The sequence below is a fragment of the Gouania willdenowi genome, chromosome 9 (assembly GCF_900634775.1).
Source record: "Gouania willdenowi chromosome 9, fGouWil2.1, whole genome shotgun sequence".
NCBI lineage: Eukaryota > Metazoa > Chordata > Actinopteri > Blenniiformes > Gobiesocidae > Gouania > Gouania willdenowi.
This window is the reverse complement of record NC_041052.1, coordinates 17,772,143-17,798,094: the sequence shown is the minus strand read 5'-3', so window position 1 is coordinate 17,798,094 and position 25,952 is coordinate 17,772,143. Positions and strand designations below refer to the sequence as shown.

The 25,952-nt window shown below is 38.7% G+C and overlaps 1 protein-coding gene across 1 annotated transcript in view; it reads right to left on the bottom strand.

Annotated features, from left to right (window-relative positions):
* Nucleotides 1-251: 251 nt before the first annotated feature.
* sv2ca (synaptic vesicle glycoprotein 2Ca) overlaps nt 252-25,952 on the bottom strand; it is a 41,606-nt gene continuing 15,905 nt past the window's right edge. Inside the window, exons 3-13 of the mRNA XM_028457062.1 lie at nt 18,039-18,219; nt 15,288-15,439; nt 9,358-9,491; nt 9,127-9,216; nt 8,569-8,679; nt 7,924-8,012; nt 7,504-7,668; nt 6,794-6,927; nt 5,803-6,009; nt 5,541-5,700; nt 252-2,992 (exon numbers count right to left, since the gene is read on the bottom strand). Of these exons, the coding sequence (XP_028312863.1) occupies nt 2,809-2,992; nt 5,541-5,700; nt 5,803-6,009; nt 6,794-6,927; nt 7,504-7,668; nt 7,924-8,012; nt 8,569-8,679; nt 9,127-9,216; nt 9,358-9,491; nt 15,288-15,439; nt 18,039-18,219 (1,607 nt within the window). The 3' untranslated portion in view covers nt 252-2,808. The remainder of the gene's footprint in view (nt 2,993-5,540; nt 5,701-5,802; nt 6,010-6,793; nt 6,928-7,503; nt 7,669-7,923; nt 8,013-8,568; nt 8,680-9,126; nt 9,217-9,357; nt 9,492-15,287; nt 15,440-18,038; nt 18,220-25,952) is intronic.

Below are 25,952 nucleotides of genomic sequence, written 5' to 3'. Positions count from 1 at the left end.
GAAGTAAAATTATGGATTTTCTTTAGTAAAAGTTGACCGGGAAGAAAAAAATATACTTACAAAATAAATATTGATACTTTTTTTACTTTCTGCAAAGCCTCATCGCTCTGAGCTCTTTTAAGGACTTAACAATTGAATCTGCTTGCAGTATTATTTGATATTTTCTAATACATTTATTTCATCGTTGTCATTTTGAAGTCCTATATTTTTCCCATTTCAATGTGATATGAGCAAGAAACGCACAAGTTGTGTTGAAGAGCATGAGTTTTATTGTACATGTTTAAAAGCAGCACTGTATGCAATCCCTGCCTTTTACATGTCTAACAGTGTATACTGGATATCATCGCACAAAGAGTTTTCATATTTCTCACAAATGCACCATCACTGAACATTGAATTCATTCATTCTTTCCCCAGGAGACCCTTCACAACATTGTTCACAACTTTATTGTCGACATACAGTACACTTGACCTTAACCATCTAAGAAGAAGAAAAAAAAAAATGGATCAACTAATACATTCACATTTTTTCCTTTAGAAAATATTAATATTGCCATTGTTTTCTGTCAGAGGGCTTTACGTTGAGAACACAAAGTGAGCCACATCAGAAAAAAAAAGCTTCGTTACACACATGCAGTTTTGTACACACGCCTCTACATTGACACACACACACACACAGAAGGGGAGAGGCTACACACACATAGAGATGTACAACAAAGACGTAAAGATGGACAAAGCAGGACAGACACGAGTTAACAAGGAGCTTTTACTCATTTAACTGAAAACTTCACCAAAAAAACTGCTTTGATATGTACAGAATATTTACATTCATGCATCCATGCCGAGGGTACACACACACACACACACACACACACATATAGTGGTACATTTTTACCCCTCACCCTCAAACCTTACAGCTACTATTCTCACCTTCCAAAACATCACATCAAGTATATCATCCACCTATAACGTCCAGAACACGTAACACCTTCTCATACATACAGGATTGGCAAATATCACTATATTTTATAGAGAATCTTTATGTTTTACTCTTATTTCAAAAATACTCGCAACATGGTTAAAAAATATTAGTTGCAGCAATTTAAAGCAGCATTTTCTTCTTTTACTACACCTTTCCAACTTATTTACAAATCTGGGTAAAGATCAGGTTTGTTTTTGTTGGAAATGGATTTACAGGTAGAGTCCAGCTTTCTTCTCTTTTTGTCTTTGATAGCTGCAGTTCAAGAGCTAACCATAACACACACACACACACACACACACACACACACACGTTCCACCACAAATACAGCAGAGGATCATTTCAGTTAGCCACAGAAAATACAAATCACACACGCAAGAGAACCAAGAGCAACCAAACTGTCATTTTTATGTTTAAATAATGTCAATAGAAGCGTTTAAAAGCCTGAATGCTGACAATAAATCATTTGTTTTTTAATTATTTCCCTTTTTGTTGTCTTTGCTTAGTAACGTTTGCTATGGTAGTTTCTTTTTTTTTTTTTTTTACGTTTATGTTATTTCCACAGTAAATCACAGCATGTATAGTTTTTGAATATTTTTTTCTTCAAATGGTTTAAACCTAACCAAGCTGCAGTAACTGAAGCAATCCTGTATCATTTGAGACGTTTTAGTCCCAGCATCACCACTCCTTCTTCAAAGGTGTGTCTAATGTAAAGAAATGTTCGCAAAGAGAATTTCCGAGAACAAATGTGTTAATTGACAAAAGTGAAGATTTTTTTTTTTTTCATACACACGTATTTTACAAAATAAATAAAATAAAATAATAGTAACAAGACACACAAAATTTGACTATTCACTCTTTTTTCTGCACACAGCTATAGTTAGACTCCTCCAGTCAAGGATAGGCACATTAGAAAAGGCCATTAAGTATTTTTAAGAGGAAGCAGCGAGAAACATCACTGTAAGAAGCAGGATCAGACTACAACGAAACACACACACACACACACACACACACACACAAATAAAAAGCTTATGAAAGAGCCTTCATCCAATAAGACGGCAGTGAAGTGGAAAAAGAATGATAACATCTTTACACAAAAGAGCAAAAAAAAAAAAAAGATGAATAGCTGTAATATTCGTATGGCCTTTTTTTTTTAATTTTTAGTTGGTTTGGTAATGCAAAGGGTTTGGTTCCCACAGTAATTAACAAACGCATACAAACAAAGAAGGTACACGTGTCATTAATGGCGTACACTTTGTGTGAAGCACGGCAACTGATCAACGATCATAACACATCACGACGTTCTCAGTAAAGTTGTTGCTTTTAATGCCTTCTAATGGATGCCACACGTCTGCCCTACACGTGGTTCCTGTTATACAGCTGTTATACAGCTGTGTCACCAGTCTGTTCTGACTGATCATCTATTCCCTGTGTTGTCACACATCAGGTTGGGTGTGCTCACTACAGCTTGTTTGTCACTTCTCTTCCCATCTGGCTCGTCCTAATAAGATCTGATCAATATTAAAGTCCTCACAGTGCTATGACTACAGCTGCAGCCAATGAACAAAGAAGACTTCACTGTTGCACGCCGAAAATCAACATTTCATTCTCAACTTGGTCACATTGAGGCTGTAAAACAGAAGCAGAGCCTGATTCCTGTAAGATCAAACTGATTAGATGCTTTGCCAACACGGTGTTACTTTGCTTTACCAATGGTGTAATGGTGAATTATGATTAATAGTATGGAGATGAAACAAGCTGCTTGCACTCTAATCTAAATGCTTGCTGGGCGTCCCCCTGGATGTACGGGTGTATGACGCTACGCTAGCGTTACATGAGGACATTAGCCCGAGTGTCAGGCAGTCGCAGACCAACCAGGCCTCCCCCGACGAGCACAGACGAGGCCATGAGGATAGGGATGGCTTTGGTGATGCCCACGAGGGAACCGAAAATCAAGTTTCCCAGAACTGCAGCCAGTTTGCACAGAGCGTTACAGAACCCGAAACCCGTTCCCCTGGAGAGAGACATCACACAGAACACATGGACAACTGTAAGATAATGTTTTCACACTCACTCGTTCTTTTTCTAAAAGTGCAGCTTTGATTGGAATGTGGGCCCCATTAGGAAGGTACCGGCAAATATTAGCTTAATCCATAGCAGTTAGGATACAAACAAGCACTTTTATTAACATTTATTTTTCAGTTAAAGCCTCATAGATCAATAAACCCAAGATCATTTACTCAAAAAAAAAAAAAAGTTTGAATAACAATTCGCTTGTTAACATCTGCGCATTGCAATGAGGGATGTGTAATCCTGTAGAACAGTGTTTCCCAACCTTTTCTGTCTCATGTACCCCCCGAGGCCTCTCTTCAGATTAGGAGAACCCCTTCATCGATCCAATTTACTAACCTTTCTTCTTTTATTTACAAACCTGTAGGTTTAACACACACTAAATATCAATTTTGTGCGTTACAATTATTGTATATCAGAGAATATATTGACCTCAATTTTTAGTAATGTGCATAACATGTTAGTAACAATTTAGTAGGATATTAAGTTCACAATAGTGTTTATTCCATTAATGCCGGTTATTGTCAACGGGTGGAAAAGATGTTGGATGAGCATGTACAGTGTCTGAAATAGGCTTAAAAATGACTCAGCATGTTGGAAATAGATTCATCAATTTACCCCCTGTAATGTATTCAAGTTCTCCTCGGGGTACACGTACCCCTGATTGGGAACCACTGCTGTAGAAGGAAAGTGATTATACTGCTTTCTTACTGTTATTTCTTGTGTTTGCCCCCAAAAACACTGTCAGTGTGACCTCCAAACACATTTCTTCCTGTTAAAAGGGAGTTGTTTCTTCCCACTGTCGTTAAATACTTGTTCATGTGGATCTTGTTGGGTTTTTTCTTTCTTATTATGAATTTTATATTTTGATAAGCGTATTGAGATGACTTTGTTGTAATTTGCTGAATACAAATAAAGTTGAATTGAATTGAATTTCTGGAGTTTTCACAGACTGGATGTTGTGTCAAAACAATAGAAAGTGTTTTTTTGGGGGGTTTAAATGCCCATATATCAATTTTTCAACCCGCTTGCTCCTTTTCAGGTTTGCATTGGTCTGCTGGTGCCTATCTTCAGTTTGTCATTGTGCATTAGGCGGGATATTTTCAACCTTTTGCATCATTTTTTCAAGCAAATAATGTTCAATTTCTATGATCAATGAGGCCTAAAGTATGGATTTACTCCTAAAAACTTTCTTTAATACAACACTTGACTATGAAGGTACATACGTTGAGCGCTTGTCGAATGTGATGTGAGGTTGTTTATTAAAAAATCCACACACGTGAAATAAATTTCATGTCACAAATGATGAGTTTTGCAAGTTGTCTGTAGCAAAACTGATTCGTGCTTGTTTTTTTTTTTTTTTCCTTTTTTTGCTACCGACGTCTCGCAAAAACTCAAGCAGCGCAGATTCACGCAAGAAAAGTAGTTTGTGTTTCTGTAGCAACCGATTCGAGTTGTAACCGGAGAGTTGTGGTTGTCAACCACCATTTTTACGCAAGTAATTAAAAACCATGTGAATAAATGTTGGATTACAAGTTTGCAGCTGTAATTTTGTTTGTGTAAATATCAGTCTATACATTTTCCCCCCATCATTTGTGACATGAAATTTATTTCACGTGTGTGGATTTTTTTTTTTTTTTACGCACAAGCTCACGTCACATTCTACATGATCTCACCTTTTTCAACATATCTACCTTCGTACTTGACAACCTTGCATGTTGACGTGCAACAAGCGTATATTTGAAAAAGCCACTTTTGGATTTCCCGGCTTCTTTTTCCTAAACAACAGTAACTTTTTGCAGCTTTAGAAAATATTTTTAAAATACTTTTTGGACACCAATCTTGAGGCATCTCTTATTTTCTGCAGACTTTTCTTTTCTTTTATTCATTTATGGACTTGGACTTGGACTTGATTTATATAGCGCTTTATCACCACACTGAAACAGTCTCAAAGCGCTTTACACATCAGCTCATTCACCCAATCACTCTCACATTCACACACCAGTGGGACAGGACTGCCATGCAAGGCGCTAGTCGACCACTGGGAGCAACTTAGGGTTCAGTGTCTTGCCCAAGGACACTTCGACACATAGTCAGGTACTGGGATCGAACCCCCAACCTCAGGATCAGAAGACGACCCACTACCACCTGAGCCACGGTCGCCCCATTTATTATTTGTTTATTTGAGTGGGACAGTGTGTATTAATGTACAGCAGAAGTTGTAAATACACCTGTTTTAGCTAAATGCTAATTTCCGTCCATAGTCCCATGGTGCAGGGCAAAACATACACAACTCCACAACAATATATTACAATACACAGTGTTATAATATATCCCACATCCTATTTAAATACTTGATCCAAATGCCTAAGGCTTCTTCTGTTTTTCTAACATATGTTTACATTTTAATCCTCTGATCTCACCATGATTATAGTTGTGAAGTGACAATTAGCCCTAATTGCAATGAGAGAATATGATAAGTTTCCTCTCACCTTCTGGCAGTGGGGAAGGACTCTGTAGTGACCACATCCAGTGAGTTCCAGGCGGAGATGCTGAGGCCGTTATAAAGGCACAACATGAAGATCATCATTGACTCACTGGTACCAAACCACAAGAAGAAGCAGCTGATTCCAGAGAGGACCATTGATCCGCCTTCATGACACGCAAACACACAGGAAATGTCCAAAAAGCTGACAAACAATGATTCATCTGTTAACCATCAAGCAAAAATAACTATGAAAACACATCGTTCACCTAACATGGACAGACGGCCGATTTTGTCCATGAGAAGGGCAGACACGATGTTGCCAGGGAGAACTGCCAACGTTCCCAGGAAATTGATGAAGTAAACCCAGTAGGCGCTGTAGTCATCATCAAAAGTCATCTGACATCCTGTTTTGTTGTGAGTGAATGTGCTGTTGATCACCTCTGTGCCATCTATCAGCTTAGATTCATCGATATCTGCCAAGAAATATGACAAAACAAGCAAACAACTCCCTTGAAAGAACATTATGCTCAAAGTAGAGATGTCCCGATACAACTTTTTCACTTCCGATACGGCACCGATATTGCAGCCTTGAGTATTGGCCGATAACGACATCGATCCAATAAGTTATCAGCACGAATCATACATACTTGTATTACTTATTTTGTCGTGTAGAATGTTAGAAAAGACAGTGATGTTACTCAAACAGAGAACAATAGTCAACAATTCAAGTTCACTTCAGTTATTTTTTACTGTCAGTATATGGTGGGAACAACTGAGGGCGGGGACAAAAACATCAACAAACTTATCGGAGCGCTTATATCGGAGATTTTAGATGCCGATAAAACCCGATATTCCTGATATCAAACCAATATCCGATATCAATATCGGATCGGGACACCCCTAGCCCAAAGCAGGATGCCAGTCTGTCACACGATCAACATACAACCATTTACACACCATTTACACATTATACACTCCAATTAACCACGCAAACATGGGTTTTCTTTGGACAATTAAATGTAAACCACTAAAAATATTCATTTATATCAGATCTAAAACATTTTTAAGCTGCAAACGTATATCACTGAGACCTCATACCAACTGGATTGAGAGACTTGAACCTGTTTCTACATTAGAGCACACTTGTTCCCATTTGTTGTTGATGGATCTGTATTTAAACCTGCGAAGCGTGCACTCCTGCAGCTGTGTGTTCACATCAAAGTAAGAGCTTTAGAGTCTCTAATCTTTGCTTCTCACCCGTGTTGAAGAAAAATACATCAATGAAGGTACAATTACGGAAGAAGGAGCCCACTGATGTCACATCATCAAAGTAGCAGTTTCGAAAGGTGGAGTCCACGAAGGAGACGGATTTCAGCTTCATATGGATGAAACTAGAGGAACACAGGTGTCATTATTGCTCCAAACAGACATTGTACGCCCTGCTTATCCTCTCAAGCACACTTTGTCAAACTCAAGGCCCGGGGGCTAAATCCAGCCCTTTAGAGCATCAAATCCGGCCCACTCGAGAAAGTAAAAATGATAGAAAAAGACGTTAAATATTTTGTAAACTACCAACTATTTAGGTTGTAGATATCTCAGTCCCTCCAAATACAAAAAAAATTACTAAAATCCACACAATATTTGCAGAGCTCAGTTTTCCTCCAGTTGTTACATCACATGACGCCAGTCATTTTTTGTCTCAAATTGTAGAAAGAACTCTCAATTTTTTAAAAATGTGGCAAGTTTTACAGAAATTATTTCACAAAATTTCCCCCAAATTAGGGTAATTTAAGTGAAGATCTGCAGGAACTGATAATACTCACATACCTTATCATTTATACGTGAAAGTGCAAATCATTAATGTTCAGTTTGCTCTTTTTCCCCACAAACAATCCGTGGCCCACTTAAGGTCAAACTGGTTCATATTTGGCCCCTGAACTAAACTGGTCTAAAGTGAGTTTTCTTACTGGTCATTGATGAAGAGGCCATTTTTATGAATCTGATTCTCCAGGGTGAAGTTGAAGGTGAAGCCCTCAATGCGCTCATTGTTGTGGATTTTCACTTTGGATGCATATTCATCTGCCTGAAGATGTTTGATCACATCAGGAAACCAAACAGACAGACCATAATACCTGCCATCAGGAAAAAAAACACAACATCAGGTGTAAACTGCTGAGTCATTCAAACATAGGAGGATTAAAGGCTATATTTGAGCACTTTTTTTAATCTGCTGAGGCACAAATGAAACTGTATTGATTCAGGAAGTTCACTCAACCTCTTCACAGGAGAACAAGCAATATGACAGAAATCCAATGTGACCGCAAGCCACAATAACAGTAGATTCTTACCATCTCTCGTCTTTCCATTCAAGTGGTAAAACGACTCACCCAAAGGACAGCGTTAGCCAGACTACAGTCAGTCGCAACATGTTTTCTTGCATAGGGTAGTTGAAACACTTCATTAGGTTCTGGTAGATCTTCAAAGGGAACACAGAGAGTTCAGAAATCACGAGTTCTTAAAACTGTGCTGGGTGGTAACATATAAACCAGTGGTTCCCAAACAGGGGTACGTGAACCCACATTGCACGGGTACTCAAATTAAAAACAATTAATTTAAAAATAATCAGGAAATGTTCCTTCGTCGGCTGTTTTTTTGGACAATTTCACCACAAACTAACTGCACTATTGCTCAATAAAACTATATTTTCTTGTAATTTATTGAAACAGGATTATTTTATGCTGTAGAGACCATTTTATTACACTTCTGACAATAGGAGACAATAATTAGCTACATTTTACAAAGGAGACTGTATTTAGTTACTATTGAAGTACTGTAATCTCATAAAAGTTGGAGTTTAACTAAATTTTACTCATTGTTTTGAATTTGTAGATTAAGCCTTAGGGAACTAATGTTCGACACACAGCCCGCTGTTCCACAAATGAAAACACATATAAAATTGTGGAGAGGGTACTTATGATATGAAGAGGGGGTACAAATGATTTGACAAAAATGCAAAGTACACAAATATTTACCCCATGAATTTCAGCCTTTATCCTAAAGAAAGCCTTAGAAACTGGGTTGCCAGATTCCGACTCCATTTCCACCAGTTCATCCATCTGTCTGGGAATTTTGATCCTGTTCACCTAGAAAGAAGTATACGTGAAACATTAAAACGTCAAAATGTGGCGCAACACACAAATACATTTTTTTTTTAACATTACTGTAAATTAGTGTGTGATGCTATAATTCATACTTCATTTCATACTGCTTTATTTTGATTTCACATTATTTGTGCTCTAATTTAAAGTCGTGGGAAGAAAGGTGTGCATACTACTGCACATGATCAATTTAAACACCAGGTTGACTAAGCGGCTTTCCCAAAGTGCAGCAAATAATCCTGAATGACATAAAACAGCTTTCAAGAACCTTCATAATTCAGATATGATCCTGCATTTCAAAAAAAAAAGGTGTTAAAACCTGCCCCGGTGGTGGCAGAAAATAAGCTTCTTTGCTTCCTTAAGCGTCAGAAAAACCAAGCCAAGGAAGAGAGCCGGGCAGCGGCTAACACACACACACACACACACACTCACAGTGAAGACTTTCTCCGGCTGCCCACGTGCTCTCATGTTGGTGTCGTGGATCTGTTTGAGGATCATCCAAGCTTCGTCATGCTTCCCCACCTGACAGAAACACATGACGGAGAAGATGAGAAGAGTTCTATGAGATCAATTCACCTTTAAATAGAATCATAAATACTTCATGCACAGTAACAATGCAAAAGTGATGGATACATGAGCTGCTGATTAGTTCATGGCGTTTACCTCAAGGTAGAATCTGGGACTTTCAGGCAGAAAGGTGAGACCCACAACAGCACACACACAAGGCAGAGCACACACCACAACAAACACCCTCCAGCTATGGAACTGGTACGCCGAGCCCATACTGAAGCTCCAACCTGTAACAGTAACACACAGGCGTTCCAAGGTCAGCGCATCCACAGATGGAATGTTTTACACCAGGAAGTAAAGTATTGGGGCTGTGGCTCGGGAGGTAGAGGCAGTAGGTTGGAGGTTCAAATCCTGCTTTATTACTTCACCTACATTACCTTTTGAACATGTGAAACTATGGGTTTAGTGAAGGTCAGAGTTTTATTGTGCACAGGCCGTCAGACTGTCTATATTCTAATATTTTATACATTGCACTTTTATAATGATGAACTTTTTATACAGATGCACTTTTAACTGTGTCTGGTTGGCTTGAATCTTTGAAGTGTACTTGAATGTTGTTGGGAGGGGCATATTCTAATAAGCATTAGTTACCAACTATCCAGTTAAAACTGCATTACATTTTGTTGAAACATATGTTTCTGTACGCAAATAAAACATGCATCCGATTGTGAAAATCATTCATACACCAGTCATTTCTACCTTTTTTTTAATCCTGATCAGAGTCAGTTTAGGGTCTTTACTTGGTGAGGGTAACACATATATACACAGCTAAGATTGAGGCTTATCATCTTTCTAAAAGGAAGCATTTCTAATGCAACAACGAAACCTATTCAGGGAATAAATCCTTATGAATTTTAAAAATGAATTCATCAACATGTGTTTAACTGTAAAATTCCTCTAAACGCTCATTTTAAATGCAGCAGGTGGCTATTTAGATGATATTTGTCTCACATGGGCTGTTTAAACCTATACCTGAATGGCTTTTCAGGGAAACATTAACTCAATTTTATTCTGCAGAGTAAATAAAACCACTTAAGGAACATCAACAGGAAAAGGAGGCCACTTGGACAGAGAGCCTGGTTGTAAATGTTGTGAGTGAAATGATCTTGCCAGCACAAAGAGGCTGCCAATATAAGAAGGCATTTAAATGTAAGCCGAGTAGAGCGATGTGTGTGCTCAGAGAGGAATGGCTCTGCAGAGTGCACTGAGACAGGTTAATTGAATGTGTAGCAATGGGATTGAGTGTTTTCTGCTAAGTTAAATCTTGTTGCACGTGATCTCAGCCCACAGGCACTTTAGCAGACTCATTAATCATTGTAACTTGTGCACATATGCTCATACATACACGAGGAGAAACACGCACTTGTTCACAGCTGCAGCAATGTGAGTGCGTTGGCAAACAGGGGTAACAGTGCGAATTTAATGATATGAATATATAAAAGCAGATGACACTGACACCACCTGATAACATGTCAGACTTCCACCTACACTCGCGCATAAGTAATCACATGATAAATATACATCATTTTCAAGTTTTTTTTAAAGTTCTTTTTGTTGGTGTAACCACAAAACTATGTTTTTAATAATTTAGCAAAGTGAGATTAACACTGAACATTGGTAATGTTAAGAAATTAATTAGTTCCTAATGACCGAATTCTGCCTCTTTTGTCAAATCGATTCTATTTAATTTAACATTTCTATTAACCTCAAGTTTGTTTGTTTTTTATTCATTTTTGTTGTCTTTTGGGCCGTGGCGGTAAACTGGTGTTGTACTCCAGGAAATGCAGAACAGAAAAAGAAACTACAAGGACTTGAACTCAAGACTTTTAAATCTTTGAAAAAGCATGACAAACGGCCACACTCAGTTTAAAACAGGCCCTTTCCTTCCAAATATTCTTTGCGTTCCAATAATGTAGGATTTTATTACAGTCAGTTTTTCACAACTGTAACCATACTTGTTTTCCCTACTTTAAAAGCCCCCATGTTAAGCTTTTTGTTGTCAGAATGCACAAAATATTGTTTGTTATGTCAATCGTGACCTCCCGCGTTCTCTCCACAGATTGAGTTGCTGTTCCAACTGGAAAAGCCCATTATCCATCAGCGGGCGTAGACGGGGAGTCACAGGGTGAGAAGAGAGGGGTGGTGGGGGGTTTGGGGGGGGGGGGGGTTAAAAACAGCTTAGCTAAAAACAGGATATTAGCTGTTACACATATGGAATATTGAAAACCTGCTTGGAGAGCCATGCAAATAAACTGGTGAAAACAACCATTTTTAAAGGGTACAATAATCTATAAGATTGTAAATATTAAAAGAGACAAGAGAAAAACATCTTTGGAAACAACAAAACATGTGAGCATAAATAGAAAATGGTCTGATTGACTTTTTTCTACTGGTATAATTGAAAGACACAACATAAAGCACGTGTAACGTGTTTTAGGTCAGACTGTGACACGACCGGTAATATGTTGCATTTATTTATTCATTTAGTGTACCTCTATCAGTTTCCGTTTGTATGTGTCAGATGCTGTCATTCTTTATTTGTCTCCATTGACTCGATTGCTATAGCAGTTGGAATGATTGCTTTTACCCCCTTAGATTATCAGAATCAGAATCAGAATTCCTTTATTAATCCCTGGGGGAAATTGCTGTTGTTGCAGCCACTTGCTTGATCATGACATTATTCTACTGTGATTCACTGTTGATGAAGTTAGAAGTTAATATCCTGTTCAAATTAATAAATACATTTCTAATAGCATCAAAGAAAAAAAAAAGTAGGTGTGAAAAGTATTATTTCAACTTATGGGCAACATTTGTTTTTGTCATATTATAGTATTACTGTTTCACTAATGCAACATGGATGGATGGATGGATGGATGGATGGATGGATGGATGGATGGATGAATGGACCTCCAGCAGCACATCTTCTCTTGGGTGGCCTTAAAGGTTATTATGCTAATTTTCACCCATCTCCAATTATTCTAAGAACCCCAACAACATAATATTTGAGGTCTATTTTCCCAAACTCACCTGTTTTCTATGGCGGTTGTCTTTCGCTATCCATACACTGCACATTACAGTAAAACACATGGCTATTAAAGCGGCTATTGTGATTGTGAGTCCGACAAACACTGCTTCAGGGTGTGTGTGTGTATGTGTGTGTGCGGCAGTAGCAGCGGAGTTTGTCATCTGAGTCAGCTGTTTCAAACACTCACCGCAGCGTTAAACGCTTTCTTGTCATCCTCACCTCTTCTGACCACAGGAATAGTCAATTTAAGATGATAGTCTATTGTTTTGTCCAATCGCTGCGTCGCATTGGGTCACAAACACGTCAGATCATGTCAAAGGCGATAGAGGCTGTGTAACGGTTGGTAAAAATGAAACTGATTGTGAGTGCTCGCGCTGCGCTTTGTATTATCTACATACTGGATAATCTACATACTGAATGTAAATTAAAATAAACTGTGGATAAAGGGCAGTGGTGGCCTAGTGGTTAGGGGACCGGGCGTGTAATCGGAGGGTCACTAGTTAAATTTTCCCTGGGCCATCACTGTGGAATGTTGAGCAAGGAGCTCACATTCTTATGTAGGGTAAGAGGAGCGAGGATTGTCAGGAGGAGGAGTTTCCACCTTATGAGTCATAAGGCCAGAAAAATCCAACTTGCCTGTTTGGAGCTGACTTTTTACAAGATGTGAAATAGCAAGACAGGGAGGAAATAGAACTTTTTCAACTTTGGCCCTCTGAATGAGGCTAAATGAATGTATATCACTGTAGCAAAATCATTATTGCCCCTTTAAGGAAGTAAATAAATAGTGAAGATGAGGACATGATTGTATATGAAACACCTGCTCCGTCCTTAAGGTGGTTTCCACTGAAACACATAAAAGGGATTTCTACAGGAAGCGTTTTGCTCACAAACTGTTTCACTGTTGGCTGAAGGCAATGCAGCACTTAAGGGAAAGCATAAAAACCAATGGTGAGCGATGGAGTATGTGCAAAGGAAATGTATTTCCCTCCTAGAGAGACACGGACAGTGGGAACGAGTGTCAGACAGAAGAGGAGCAAAGTAAAGCCACTAGAATTCAACTGATATCGACTTGATATCAACAGAACTGCCAGCAGAGCAACTTAATGAATACTTGCTCTAGTTTCTATGAGGCGTCAACGTGAGCACCAATGTGCTCTTTTACGCTTATCTGCAGCGGTCTGTGTGTAGCTGTGCATGTGTGTGTGCGTGTATGTGTGTGTGTCGCTGTTTTAACTTCATTCTGGAGTCAGATATCATTCCCTTCAATCTACGTTGACAAAAACCTGTATGTGTCTGCAGCAGGAATTAGAAATGGACAATGCAATGCGCACGAACACGCACACGAACACACACACACACACACACAAACAGTCTCTCTTACTGACATCACTCATTGGTTGAAATACAGTCTGGCCATAAATCACCTCAAGATGTAGCGTTGTCCTATTCGAGGAAGGAGAAAAACCTAATTATGCTTGAGCAAGAAGAACACTCAGCAGACACAGAGAGACAGAGACAGAGACAGAGTAACGTGAGTAAAGAAAGGGTAGAGGGAGTGTACAAATCAGAAACAATGGCCACGTTTACATGGAAGCTTTAATTCCTCTTTAAAGCAGAATAAAATGTAATTCATCTTTAACCTGACCTTGTACACACTAACACACCTAACGCTCATTTAAATCCAAATTAAACTTATTTTGTTTTGAATTAAAATGTAATTAAATAATTCCTTTTTCTTGTAAACAGTTAACAACGCTTAATCCCGCTTTAAGTTCATTCCAGTTGTTTTTTTGCGCATGTGCGACTTGCGGGTGACGACATTCTCAGACATGACGGCCCAGAATAGAGCCGTAACTATTTAATAAGAGCCTTAAAAGACATGGAAATAATGAAAAGAGGGGATGGACGGAGGCATAAACATGCAAACATTAACACTGACACACAGACTTATCACACACATGGAGATCGGCAAACGGAACAGGCTTCATCGGACGGGTGATACTAAGACCCGGAGACGTAGTAAACGCGTCCCCATACTGCTGCACAGGCTGTAATGTCACCAGTTTATCATTGTAACGGTTGTTAGAGCTGCTGTTCTTTACCAGGGAGCAACTATTTATTCCTGGTTATTGTTTTCTGGAGTTTCACTGGGCTTTATTTACTGGTGATTAGTTTCTATCTCCGTTCAGCTCCTTGGACCAAAGTGTGTTATTGTTGAGCTGTTGCTTCAAAACTACAATAAAAATAAAGGTGTAAACAGTTCCCATGTGTGGTCTTCTGAGTTGTAGCCGACAATAACATTTTGTTGTGTGTTTCTCCCGATAGACGTGATACGTCATGTTCGCCCCCTGTCCAATCAGAGCCTTTCCAACCCCCAGACCTAAAGTCGAATAAACCGGTTTTTCATGTAAAAGTCAGTTTGGGAACTACTATTACCATGTAAACACGAAGCAGAACACTTTAATTCCGAATGATTTAATTCGGAATAACTAATTCCGAATGAAAAAAAACATCACGTAACCGTGGCCAGTGTCAGAAGGAAAAAAAAACTAAGACTAAAAAGAGCAGGATAGGAAGAGAGGAAAAAAGAAAAAACTCCACTTCCTCCCTTTGTTTCTTTCCCTGATGAGCACAGTTCATATCCAATATGTTATAGTCATAAATCAAACGTGTTTCCCACCAGCCTGCACCTGCTCTATGGTGTCCATGCATACAATAATCTCTTAACCTCTGTCTCCTCCAAACCACAGCCACTCAAAGCTATTAAGTGATTGATTTGAATGGAAAGGAAATCTGGCACCTCCACTAAAGGCCACAGGGGAAGCCACACAGTTTGGTGACCTACTATATTATATAAAGCCACTTTGCTTCACAGCTAAGGTTCATCTTGTGTTTGTAACTTTTATCTGGATATAATTTACTTGATCTCGTTATCCCGAATCAAAATGTAAAACCACGTTAGTCATGTTTTGATACTTTTTCCCCTGGACAAACTCACCATAATGTGGTATGATGGCCCAAGCCATAGCAGAAGCATAAATCTCTCCAATCATCCAGAACATGCACAGCCAGCTCAGGTGTTCTCCTCTTTTCTCCCTGGACAACACCTCAGCGAAAAAGGAGAACACTATGGGCACAGCGCCCCCTATTCTGCAAAAAGAAGACAAATGGAGGGTTAGTAATAATAAAGACACTTAAAAAAAACAAAAAACATACACACAGGTCATTTAGTTAGCAAAATGTTTTTTAAAAAATGGCTTTATTTGTAGCCTTCCCTTCATATCAAGGACTGTGATATCACAGACATACTGCTCATCATCTGGTAAATATTATTTAGGGTTAGTGTGATGCTCAAATTAACAGAAAAATATAACAGTTTGAATCCAAAATGACTGTAAAGTTTGGTGGAAATGCAGAACAGTAAAGTCATTGTATTAGGAAGCGTAAGCCTGTGTGCGTTAATGTACTGATATGTAGCGCTGCAATGTATTCATGTTTATAATTTATATACATCAGGTTTATATATTGCTGATAAAAGTGGAAACAGGTGAGTGTCAGAGTGTTAGACTAATGGAGCAGTGGTGGGATATATAGTCCGTCTGTACAGTTCTACTGCACACTCTATTGAATATACAGTGCATACGGAAAGTATTTGCAATGCAACATTTTCCACGTTTTATGTTACATACAGCCTTTTTCCAAATTGTATTAAATTAATCTCTTTCTTCAAAATTCTACACAAATTTCCCCATAATCACATTTTTTTTTTTTTTTTTGCAAATTGATAAAAAACCAAAAACAATGAGATCACATTTAAGTTAATGTTCACAGCTTTTGCCATGAAGCTAAAAATGGAGCTCAGGTGCTCCCGTTTCCACTGATTATCCTTGAGAGGCTTGTACAGCTTAATTGGAGTCCACCTGTGGTAAACTCCATTGATTGGACATGGTTTGGAATGGCACACACCTGTCTATTTAAGGTCCCACAGTTGACAGTGCATGTCAGAGTGCAAACACCAAGCAGGAAGTCAAAGGCATTTTCTGTAGAACTCTGAGACGAGATTGTTTTGAGGCACAAATCTGGGTATGGATACAGAAAATATGTCCGCTGCTTTGAAGGTCCCAAAGAGAACAGTGGCCACCATCATTCAAAAATAGAGGAAGTGTGGAACCACCAGGACTTCCTAGAGCTGGTCGGCCGTCAACACTGAGCTATCAGGGGAGAAGGGCCTTAGTCAGGGAGGTGACCAAGAACCTGATGGTGACTCTGTCAGAGCTCAAGCGTTCTTCTGTGGAGAGATGAGAAACTCCTGAGTAAAAGGCACATGCCAGCCAGTCTGGAGTTTGCCAAAAGGCACCTAAAGGACTCTCAGACCATGAGAAACAAAATTCTCTGGTCTGATGAGACAAAGATTGAACTCTTTGGTGTGAAAGCCAGGCTTCATGTTTGGAGGAAACCAGACATCGTTCATCACCAGGCCAATACCATCCCTACAGTGAAGCATGGTCGTGACCTCAAGTTTCTTTTAGATGGATAAAAGTAATAATATAAAAAGAAGACACAACAAACACAATACATTTAGTGAAGCATGGTGGTGGCAGCATAATGTTATGAGGATGTTTTTGAGCAGCAGGAACTGGCAGACTAGTCAGGATAGAGGGAAAGATGAATGCACCAAAGTACAGAGACATCCTGGATGAAAACCTGCTTCAGACCTCAGAACGAGGCGGAGGTTCATTTTTCAGGAGGAAAATGACCCGTAACACACAAGCAAGATCTCAAAGCAGTGGCTTCAGAACCACTCTGTGAATGTCCTGGAGTGGCTCAGTCAGAGTCCAGACTTGAATCCCATTGAACATCTCTGGAGAGATCTGAGAATGGCTGTGCAGAGACGTCTCCCATACCAACCTGATGGAAGTACTGCAAAGAAGAATGGGGCAAACTGCCTAAAGATCGGTAAGCTAAACTTGTGGCATCATATTCATAAAAGTATTAAGCAAAGGCTGTGAATACTTAGTTTTCTGTTTTTTCCCAAATCTATAAAAACTTTGGGGTATTTTGTGTAGAATTTTGAGGAAAGAGTTTAATTTAATATAATTTGGAATTAAGTCTGTAACATAACGTGTGGAAAAAGTGAAGCGCTAAGAATAGTGTAGGACCAAGCCAGATATTATGTCTCGTGTTTTACTGTTACATGTTCACAAACTTAATCTCTTCATTCATTCATCATATATTATTTGTTTGCAATCATTTCATGAAAGCTGTCTTACTGGGAAGAAAATAAACAAAAGAGCTCATTTTGCCTTTAGACATCACACAAAACAAACCCTCGGTGCCATTTCCTCATGATTCACTGATAGGACACAGATGATATTGGCAGTTTGGACAGGCTTTTCAATTACTCTGAAGGTCCCTGGAGAGAGCGATGCGGATGCAATTACTAAATTAGATCTTAAAGGAACTGTTATACTGCCGGAAAAGCAAGCGTAATAAATCACAGCCTGCACCATTATGCTCACACTGTGAGAGGACACACTGACTTTTTTTAGGAGTGCACACACACACACACACACACATGGTCATTATATTAACACTTCTTAAAGATTATTGAAAGGGAAATAATTGTCAGTAGAATTATTCTGTTTACTTTCTTAGGCCATTCTTCAATTACAGCTGAAAAGAAAGAACAATGACATGAATTTGGGCTTCTCCTAGTTGCCCTTGAAAGAATCTTCCTAATCAGACTCACCCAAAGCCAGCAACGACACGGCAAAGGAGAAATAACCCGTATCCCTGGACAAAAGATGACAGGAACGCAAAAAAGCCATTGGTGGACATGCAGATTAGGAGACATTGTCTGCGGCCGATTTTGTCAGACATTCCTCCCCAAAAGAACGCTCCGACCATCATCCCCAGGTACACAATGCTTCCTGAAAAGAGGAGAGAGTGGACACAATACATTAACATCATATGCTCCTATTTGTCTGTAAAGTAATCACATTGGTTCCTTCAGTGGAACAGTGGTTAGCATTGCTAGCACATGGCATTCAATTAGGGATAGACCGAAATGGATTCTTTTTTTTCCATCAGCCTTCGCCGATGACCGATACGGACCGCCAATTTTCTTGAGCCCTCAATTTACATCATAAAAATTATACAATGATGATAACAAATTGTATGAGTTTCAATTTTTTTTTAAAAAGGAACTTTTATTGAAATTAACAAAGGTGAGGTAGAACGACAACAAGTAAAAAATATTTCCGCTTTCTGTAAATATTGCGGATCGACGAACGTAGCAGTCCGTATTGGCCGATACACGTAAAAAACTCAAATCGGCCGACGTATCGGTCTATCACTAGGATGGATTGATGTTGTGCAGATTGTGCAAGATTTGATTGAAAATGTAAAAGTCGTATCAGAATGCCTGTGAAGTGCACTAGCGAGCCCCACCCGGCCCGTTATTCGAGGCAGCTTCCTGGCATGGGTTCTACAGGGATGATCGTTTTTGTTATCATTTTTCTCCAATGAAACTACTCAAACAAAATTCCTGTGGAGTTTGATTTACCAGAGGAGGGTGGGTCCACCACAGTACAGGAGAAATTATATCTGGACTCATTCCCTCAGCTGGAAGGTGTTGCTGGCTTTTTGGACTAAAAAACTGGATGGCCACTTGTATTTGTCTATGCAGATTATGTCATTTTGATATTTTGTCCATTCTAAATAAAAGATACAATATAAAAAAAAAGAAAATATAAAAGTAAAATTAAACGTAATTATATCACTTTCACTTTATTAGTTTGCTCCTTGAAGGGCAATTTGGTTATATCATGTGAATTAATGGTTTTGTGGGATATAAGGAGCAACTTTAGTCTAAGCACTTATGCCAGATATAACAGTCCTTGGTAATTGTTGAGTGTTGTGTTTCCTTTTGATTGAATTACAAGTGCACGGTCGAGTTACAAATCCTACCTAAAAATGTGAAAGTTTAAGCATACACACACACGCACACACACACATAGATATAGAACAGATAGAAGATGACATAAACAATGACATAAAACTCTTCAGTCCACTCAGTGACTCCAGTGAAGAGAGAACATGCAAACCACCACAGAAAGTTCACTAGGATGTATATTATAAATCCTGTATATTTGCAGGCCTCTGTCAAAGCATGAATCAAACTGGCAACTGCCTACCACAGACTGGTGTGTAATACAAATCTGATGTCTTACAGGTAAAAGAAAGCATATATAATATTTTCCTTAGGTAAGGGGTCACCACAACAAGGTATTTCAATTTGCTCAGTAGACTTAGCTCGGGCCTTGTATTTTATGGCCGACAGCCACAATTAAGAATCAAACCAGGGTCGGCTGCTGAATATAGTTGATGCAACTGAGAAGTAGTTTTTCAATGAAACATACTTTCGACCAGTCAAAGAAACCTCATCTGTGATAAGCATTCCAGAGTTGATGAGTAAATACAGCAGGTGGAGGACAAAAAAAAACCCAACTGTGATCAATGAGAAGACGAATGTGAGCAGTAATACACAGTGACTTTACAAATGGTCCCTTTGGTCTCTTCTAATCTCCCTAAACACAGATGGGATCAATGCTGCAACAAAACAGCATTGATTTTCTGCACTGGCCATCATGACACTGCACTTCCATTTGAATATGCAGTACCTTAAATTCTCATTTTAACACAAGTCTTCAGCCTATGCTCATTTCTATTGTGCATTATTAAGAAGAAGAGAGATAGACACACTGTGTGCAGACAAACACACACCAGACGACCATTAAAATGGAGCCGTTTTTAGTTTTAAGAAACAAGCCATGATCTCTGCAACTTTACGACCCTATTAAAAGAAGCAATAGAAGTGTTAGGGAAAAGTCCCTGTTATAGGAGGGTCAATTATGTAATGAATTTATTGACATTTGTCATGCACTACAGTGTCTTTGAGCATGATGTCAGAGACACTGACAATGGAATATTAGTGGACTGCACTGTGATGTAATGTGGAAAATATAGCCCAGACATCCTCTCATATTACGTGATTTGTGTTCAATTAACTTTTACTGGTTCAAAAAAATAAATAATATAATAATAAAATACTGTTAATGTTGGCTTTGTGTTGCCTTCATGTTTTTGCAGAGATTTTTTTAATTTTCCAAAGTACTATTTAACATCTGTTCCTGCTGTATCCTGTGCAGAGTCTTATTGGTCTTTTGAGTTCTTAACAATTAATACAACATAATTTAGGTGATTGCGTTTGCAAACTTTGAAGGAAACCAGACATGAAGAAAAGAACAGTGAGATTATGCAAATTTGATACAGAAAACTTTAAAATGTCCTATACTGATTTTTCACTTTGAATGTGATACTGATATTGCAGCGTCGGGTATTTGGTCGATACCGATATCGAACCGTTGCAATATTTTGAGACTTGTTTTGTAATGTGGAATGTAATAAAAGGCGTGATCAAGTGATACTTGAAAAGAGAACAATAGTCAGCCACAGTAGGTATGAGAAAAACTAACCTATTTATTATTAACCAATGAATTACATACATTTTAACCTTCAACATAAGAATATCCTACAATTGAATAAACATCAAATAGAAGACCCTTAAAAAAACCTCATCAAAAAATAATAATAATAATGAGGAATTTGAGTGCTTCATTTCAGAGATTTTAGATGCATGCCGATATAATCCAATACTTGTTCTTCTTGCTGATATTGGACCGATAGCTTGAACTTCTAAGTCATCAAGTTGAAAGGTTTTGGTCAAAAGAAATATCAAAATAATGTCCTGTAGTAGCGTGGTGTAGAGCTGCACAATATTGGGGAAAAAATGGACATATACTGTATATTGCGATATGAAAAAATACAGGAATTCTCATCATATGACTCAAATAGCACTGTATTTAATGCTGAACTTGTCATTATGTACATATATTGTGCACGTGTACATTGCACAATACTCACACGATGCTCAGTTGATATATTGCGCAGCTTTAGCGTGGTGTGCTAATAGTCTGATCTGTCTGGTTCAATATCTTTCAATCATGTGACAATCTGAAATTACATCCTGTATATATTCAGCAGGTCAAAAAAAATTAAGAACCCATATCACCTATATCATATCTGCTTGTTATTGTGTAAAAAAGTTCAATTTCTTTAAAATAATGAAAAAACTTGCTTTTCTGTTGGATTAGATCAAATATGTTTGTGTTATAATGGTATTGAGTTGAAATCACATTTGTGATGTTCATATTACTTTCTGCACATTCCTAAAAAAACCAAGAACCTTACACAACTTGATTAATTGAGAAAAAAATTGTTCTCACGAATAGTTTTTTATTTGAATCATTTTGCATGGATGCTAGTATTTGTATGATACATACAGAGTTGGGGCCCCGTAGGACTTCAGGGTGGCGGGCCTCTACCACGGCCCAGAGGCGCACAGAGTATAGGCATAGTCTAACATCACCCATCGTGCAGATTAATGCAGGGGTTATATAGACCCATTTTGTGTGAAGTATGCATACTAAAGTTGGTACATGCGTGCGCAGGCTCGGAGCAAAACAACCGGAGGACTGCTGAGGCGATGGTGCATGGGAGCGGGCGGAGCTCTATCTCAGTCTGGTAAAAAGTGACCACAGAAAGCTGTAAATGGACGCATATGCAGACGTGGGACAGTGAGGAGGAGACTTAATGTAGAGATAGAAACTCATCCCTTGAAACTGATCAGAATACGCAGAAATACCCGCAAACCTTTGTTAACAGGAATACAGCAGCCCGCCTACCTGCCTGTTCATAACAGTTATAAGCATCTAGAGACCTAATGCTTTTAGGTTTTCTTTTGTATATACACTGGGTTTTTCTGTCAGATATGTATAAATGTCTGACCATTAAACATAAGGCCAGGAGCTCACATCAGATGACCACTCATTTTTGGTAATGCTGCATGGGTCCCACAATCGTTCACCTGTACTTAAAGTGAGTTTCCTTAAATAAGCGGCCGCGTCCTCAGATGACAAGATTTCTACATACTACAAACTATTTACGAGCCTTAACAGCGGTTGGTTCATTGGCATTTTTCAAGCGTCACATATATAACAACATGGTTTCTGCACAAAGTATGCGTGCGCACGTCAATCACGTGTCCCGCTTAATCTCCAAGTTAAAACGTTTTAAAAACCAGTTGAGGAGCACAGTGGGACAGGAGAGACTGAGTAGACTTGCATGTTGTCCATAGAGAATGAGTGAGCAAAGAAAATAGACATACAGAGCATCGTGGACGAGTTCACAGAGAGCAAGGCTCGTCGTATGCCCTTCAAAAAGTGGTGAGTAGATCTATAGCACTTCATATTAAAATAGTGTTTGTGATCATGTGGGCCGCTGTGCCAGTTTTACTAAACTTTATAGCTACTGATACAGACTCTGATTTTAAATAGTTAAAGTGGGTGTCAAAATAAAGCGGTTGCTATCCGTGGTGCTGAGATGTTTTGAAGTTGTTAGTGACCGTCCTAATGTTTTTGTTGTTCTCTTGTTTTGTTATACTTCAAATGGGACTTCAAAATGACATAGTCGCTCTCTGTGATGCCGAAACTTGTAAGCCCCGCTGTTGCGGGCATGTGTATGTTGTAAAATAATGTTATCATGAGCTTTATTATTTGGGTTTAAAGGGTCATTAGCCCCGCCCCTGGCCCGGCTCTGATTTGTTCCGCTATGCCTGTAAATCATACACAAATCCCATTTTTCTTTTACAGAAACAAGCGCTGAGAATTACTAGTGGGAGTGAATACAGGCAACATAAACCAACATTATACTTAAGCTGGGTGCTGAGTCACTGCTTCAATTTCTCCACACTTGTCATCAGACTGGCTGAACTGATTACACAACACAATATGCACAACTATAATCTCACATTTCACTCTCACCTTAAAACAGTCGACTCCTCTCCACCCCTTCCATTTCCTACCCTGACTCCATCTTCCCTGTTCCCTTTCCCCTCACCGAGGTGTAACACTGTCCTCTCTTTTTATTAGTGTTTCTTTCCCTTCCTTAGGGAGGGCTGGTGATGGTCACAATTATGCAATAAAATAAATTTATTTATTTAATTGCAATAACAAAACATGCATTGCTGTCTTAAAAAGATTTCACTTCTTGTAGTGTTGACCTTCGATAGCATGTGCAGACAAGTTAAAAATAAAAACCCAACATTTATACAGCGAAAATTATAAAATATTTATAATTTGGTAGAATACAACATTTTAAAAACCATGTACAAAGCTCATTTAAAAATTTTACCCACAAATCTGCAAACAAAAATCATGAAGAGAGAAAGGTAATTATAACTTGCAGGGAATAGAGATAATTGGAAAAACTCAAACAGTGACAAAAAGGTGCATGTCAGTTCAGAGGGTCGGACTACGGAAAAATCTAAATGATGACATCAAATTATGTAGATCACTTATTATGTTCAAGGAGAATGTGAAATGTAATACGCTAAAGAGATATGAGACAGAAGTGTAACTGTATCGTTTCAAATGAGATGTGACAATGACTGTGTTGAAGTAAATAAATAATTACCATGAAAATTTTTTATTTTTTTATGATTATTTTTTGAAAAGTTTTGAATTTCCTCAGCTTAACTTCAAATTTACCTTTTGCAACCCTATGATTAGGGTTGGGTACTGAAACGTGATACCAATATGGCACCGGTTCCGACGTAAACTGTAGTAACCAGACCGAATAAGAACAAACATTTTGGTGCCTCCATTTGGTCCCCTCCCCTTCCGGTTGTTGATTGTGACGTTATTGCCGCTTCTCATCAGATTCAGCACACCCGTTGCTCATAACTGATAGCGAGAGAATAAAAGACCAAATGGAGTTTACTTAAAAGCCAAACAATATCACCTTGTTTGATAACCTACGTGACCCGGAGCAAAGCACATCAACAACAGCAGCAGCCCAGTGTCGGCCCCCCACGGACAAAATGAAGTGAGTCCCAGCGCTGCCAGTGTAGTGGACATCATCACAGATGCTGACAGCAGCCTTTCCTCTTCAGATCATTTTAGTCATTTAACAACCTGAATTTAATGCCAGCTAATGGCAAGCTAGCAAACACCGTTGCCATTCAACGTGTGACAACAACATATGAACTATGTCTATACTTCAGCTTAGTGTCCGCTGACTTTCTGTTTAATGTTAAGCTCATAACAAGTCGGGTTTGTAGACAAAGCTTAAGCTTTAACACCACATTTAGAAGGCACAGTTTTGCATTTACACAGGTATGCAACAGATTGGCTATCTCAGGGGTTTACTGCAACCTGCGGCTCAGGAGCCACATGTGGCTCTTTGAGTCTTTTGCAATGGCTCCCTTTAACTTTAAAAAAAATATTGAAATAAAGAGGTATTTTATTTTTTTACAAAGGCTATAAATGATTATTGACAAATAAAATCATAACAATATTCACCTCCAGTATTATGTAGTTTAATACAATATTGTTTTATTTGATATTATTCAGATGTCTTTGTTTATATTATTTCCATATGTTTCTTGAATATATATCATTTAAGGTAATATTTTGTTCATTTTGGCCTTGAAAAAAGTGTATGCGGTTTATTTTTTCATTTTTTTTAAAGTACCGGTTTAAGCACCGGAACCGTTTAAAAAAAAAATACAGAGTAGGCAACGGTATTGGATAAAACCCAACCGATACCCAACCCTACCTATGAGAGAACAGCTTCACTCATGAGTGAATTCAGTAATTGCTGGATAAAGCCAGAGACAGAAAGGTGAGAGGTGTCGCACACCAAGCGTCCCCCTGAGACCCTAGGGATACTGTACACCAAAAAGCAGATCACATCGTTTGATGCGCCTCATTCTCACGGCGCCATCTGTTTCAGCGCTGCACTAAACACCCACCCTGTGTAATTTATTACCACACAACAGCAGCTTACAAATGCGTCCTCGATGGGACATTTCAGTTCTAACTTTCTCTCTCTCTCTCTGTCTCATATCCTAGTGCTGTTCTCTACTCGTGTGGCTCTCATTCCAATCCTTTTAATAATATTCTTTCTATACAGCAACCTCTCTCTCATTTACAGTATTTTTTCAAAAATTATTATTATTATCTCTTTTTCCACACTTAACAGCGCCTTTACACAGAGTAGCGTGTAATCACATTTGTACAACATCGTGTCACTTTGATCGGATTCAAGCCTCCGTCTTCTGCCGCCCACACAGTAATAGAAACTGACGCTTTTTTGTCACATTTAAGTCTTATCAGTGGAGGCAGGAATTCAGTATGGATCCATATGATGGGGAACCCATTGTAGAGCTTAGGGTGTAAGCTTTAAAGTGACTCACTCAGCAACTGTAATGATCTAACCTTCCTGAACAGTATACGGATAATAACGATTTGCATGGAAACACCGTCACGCTACAAAACCCTGATAAAGAGCGAATATTTAGACGCAGCTCACATGCGGATAATACTGCTGGTGGCAGCAAGTTCAGTTCAACCAAAGGAACTCTGTTTGATCTCACACACACACACACACACACACACACACACACACACACACACACACACACACACACACACACTCTGAGTAGCATAGCCTAATCTCTGCAGTGATGCTGCGATCCTAC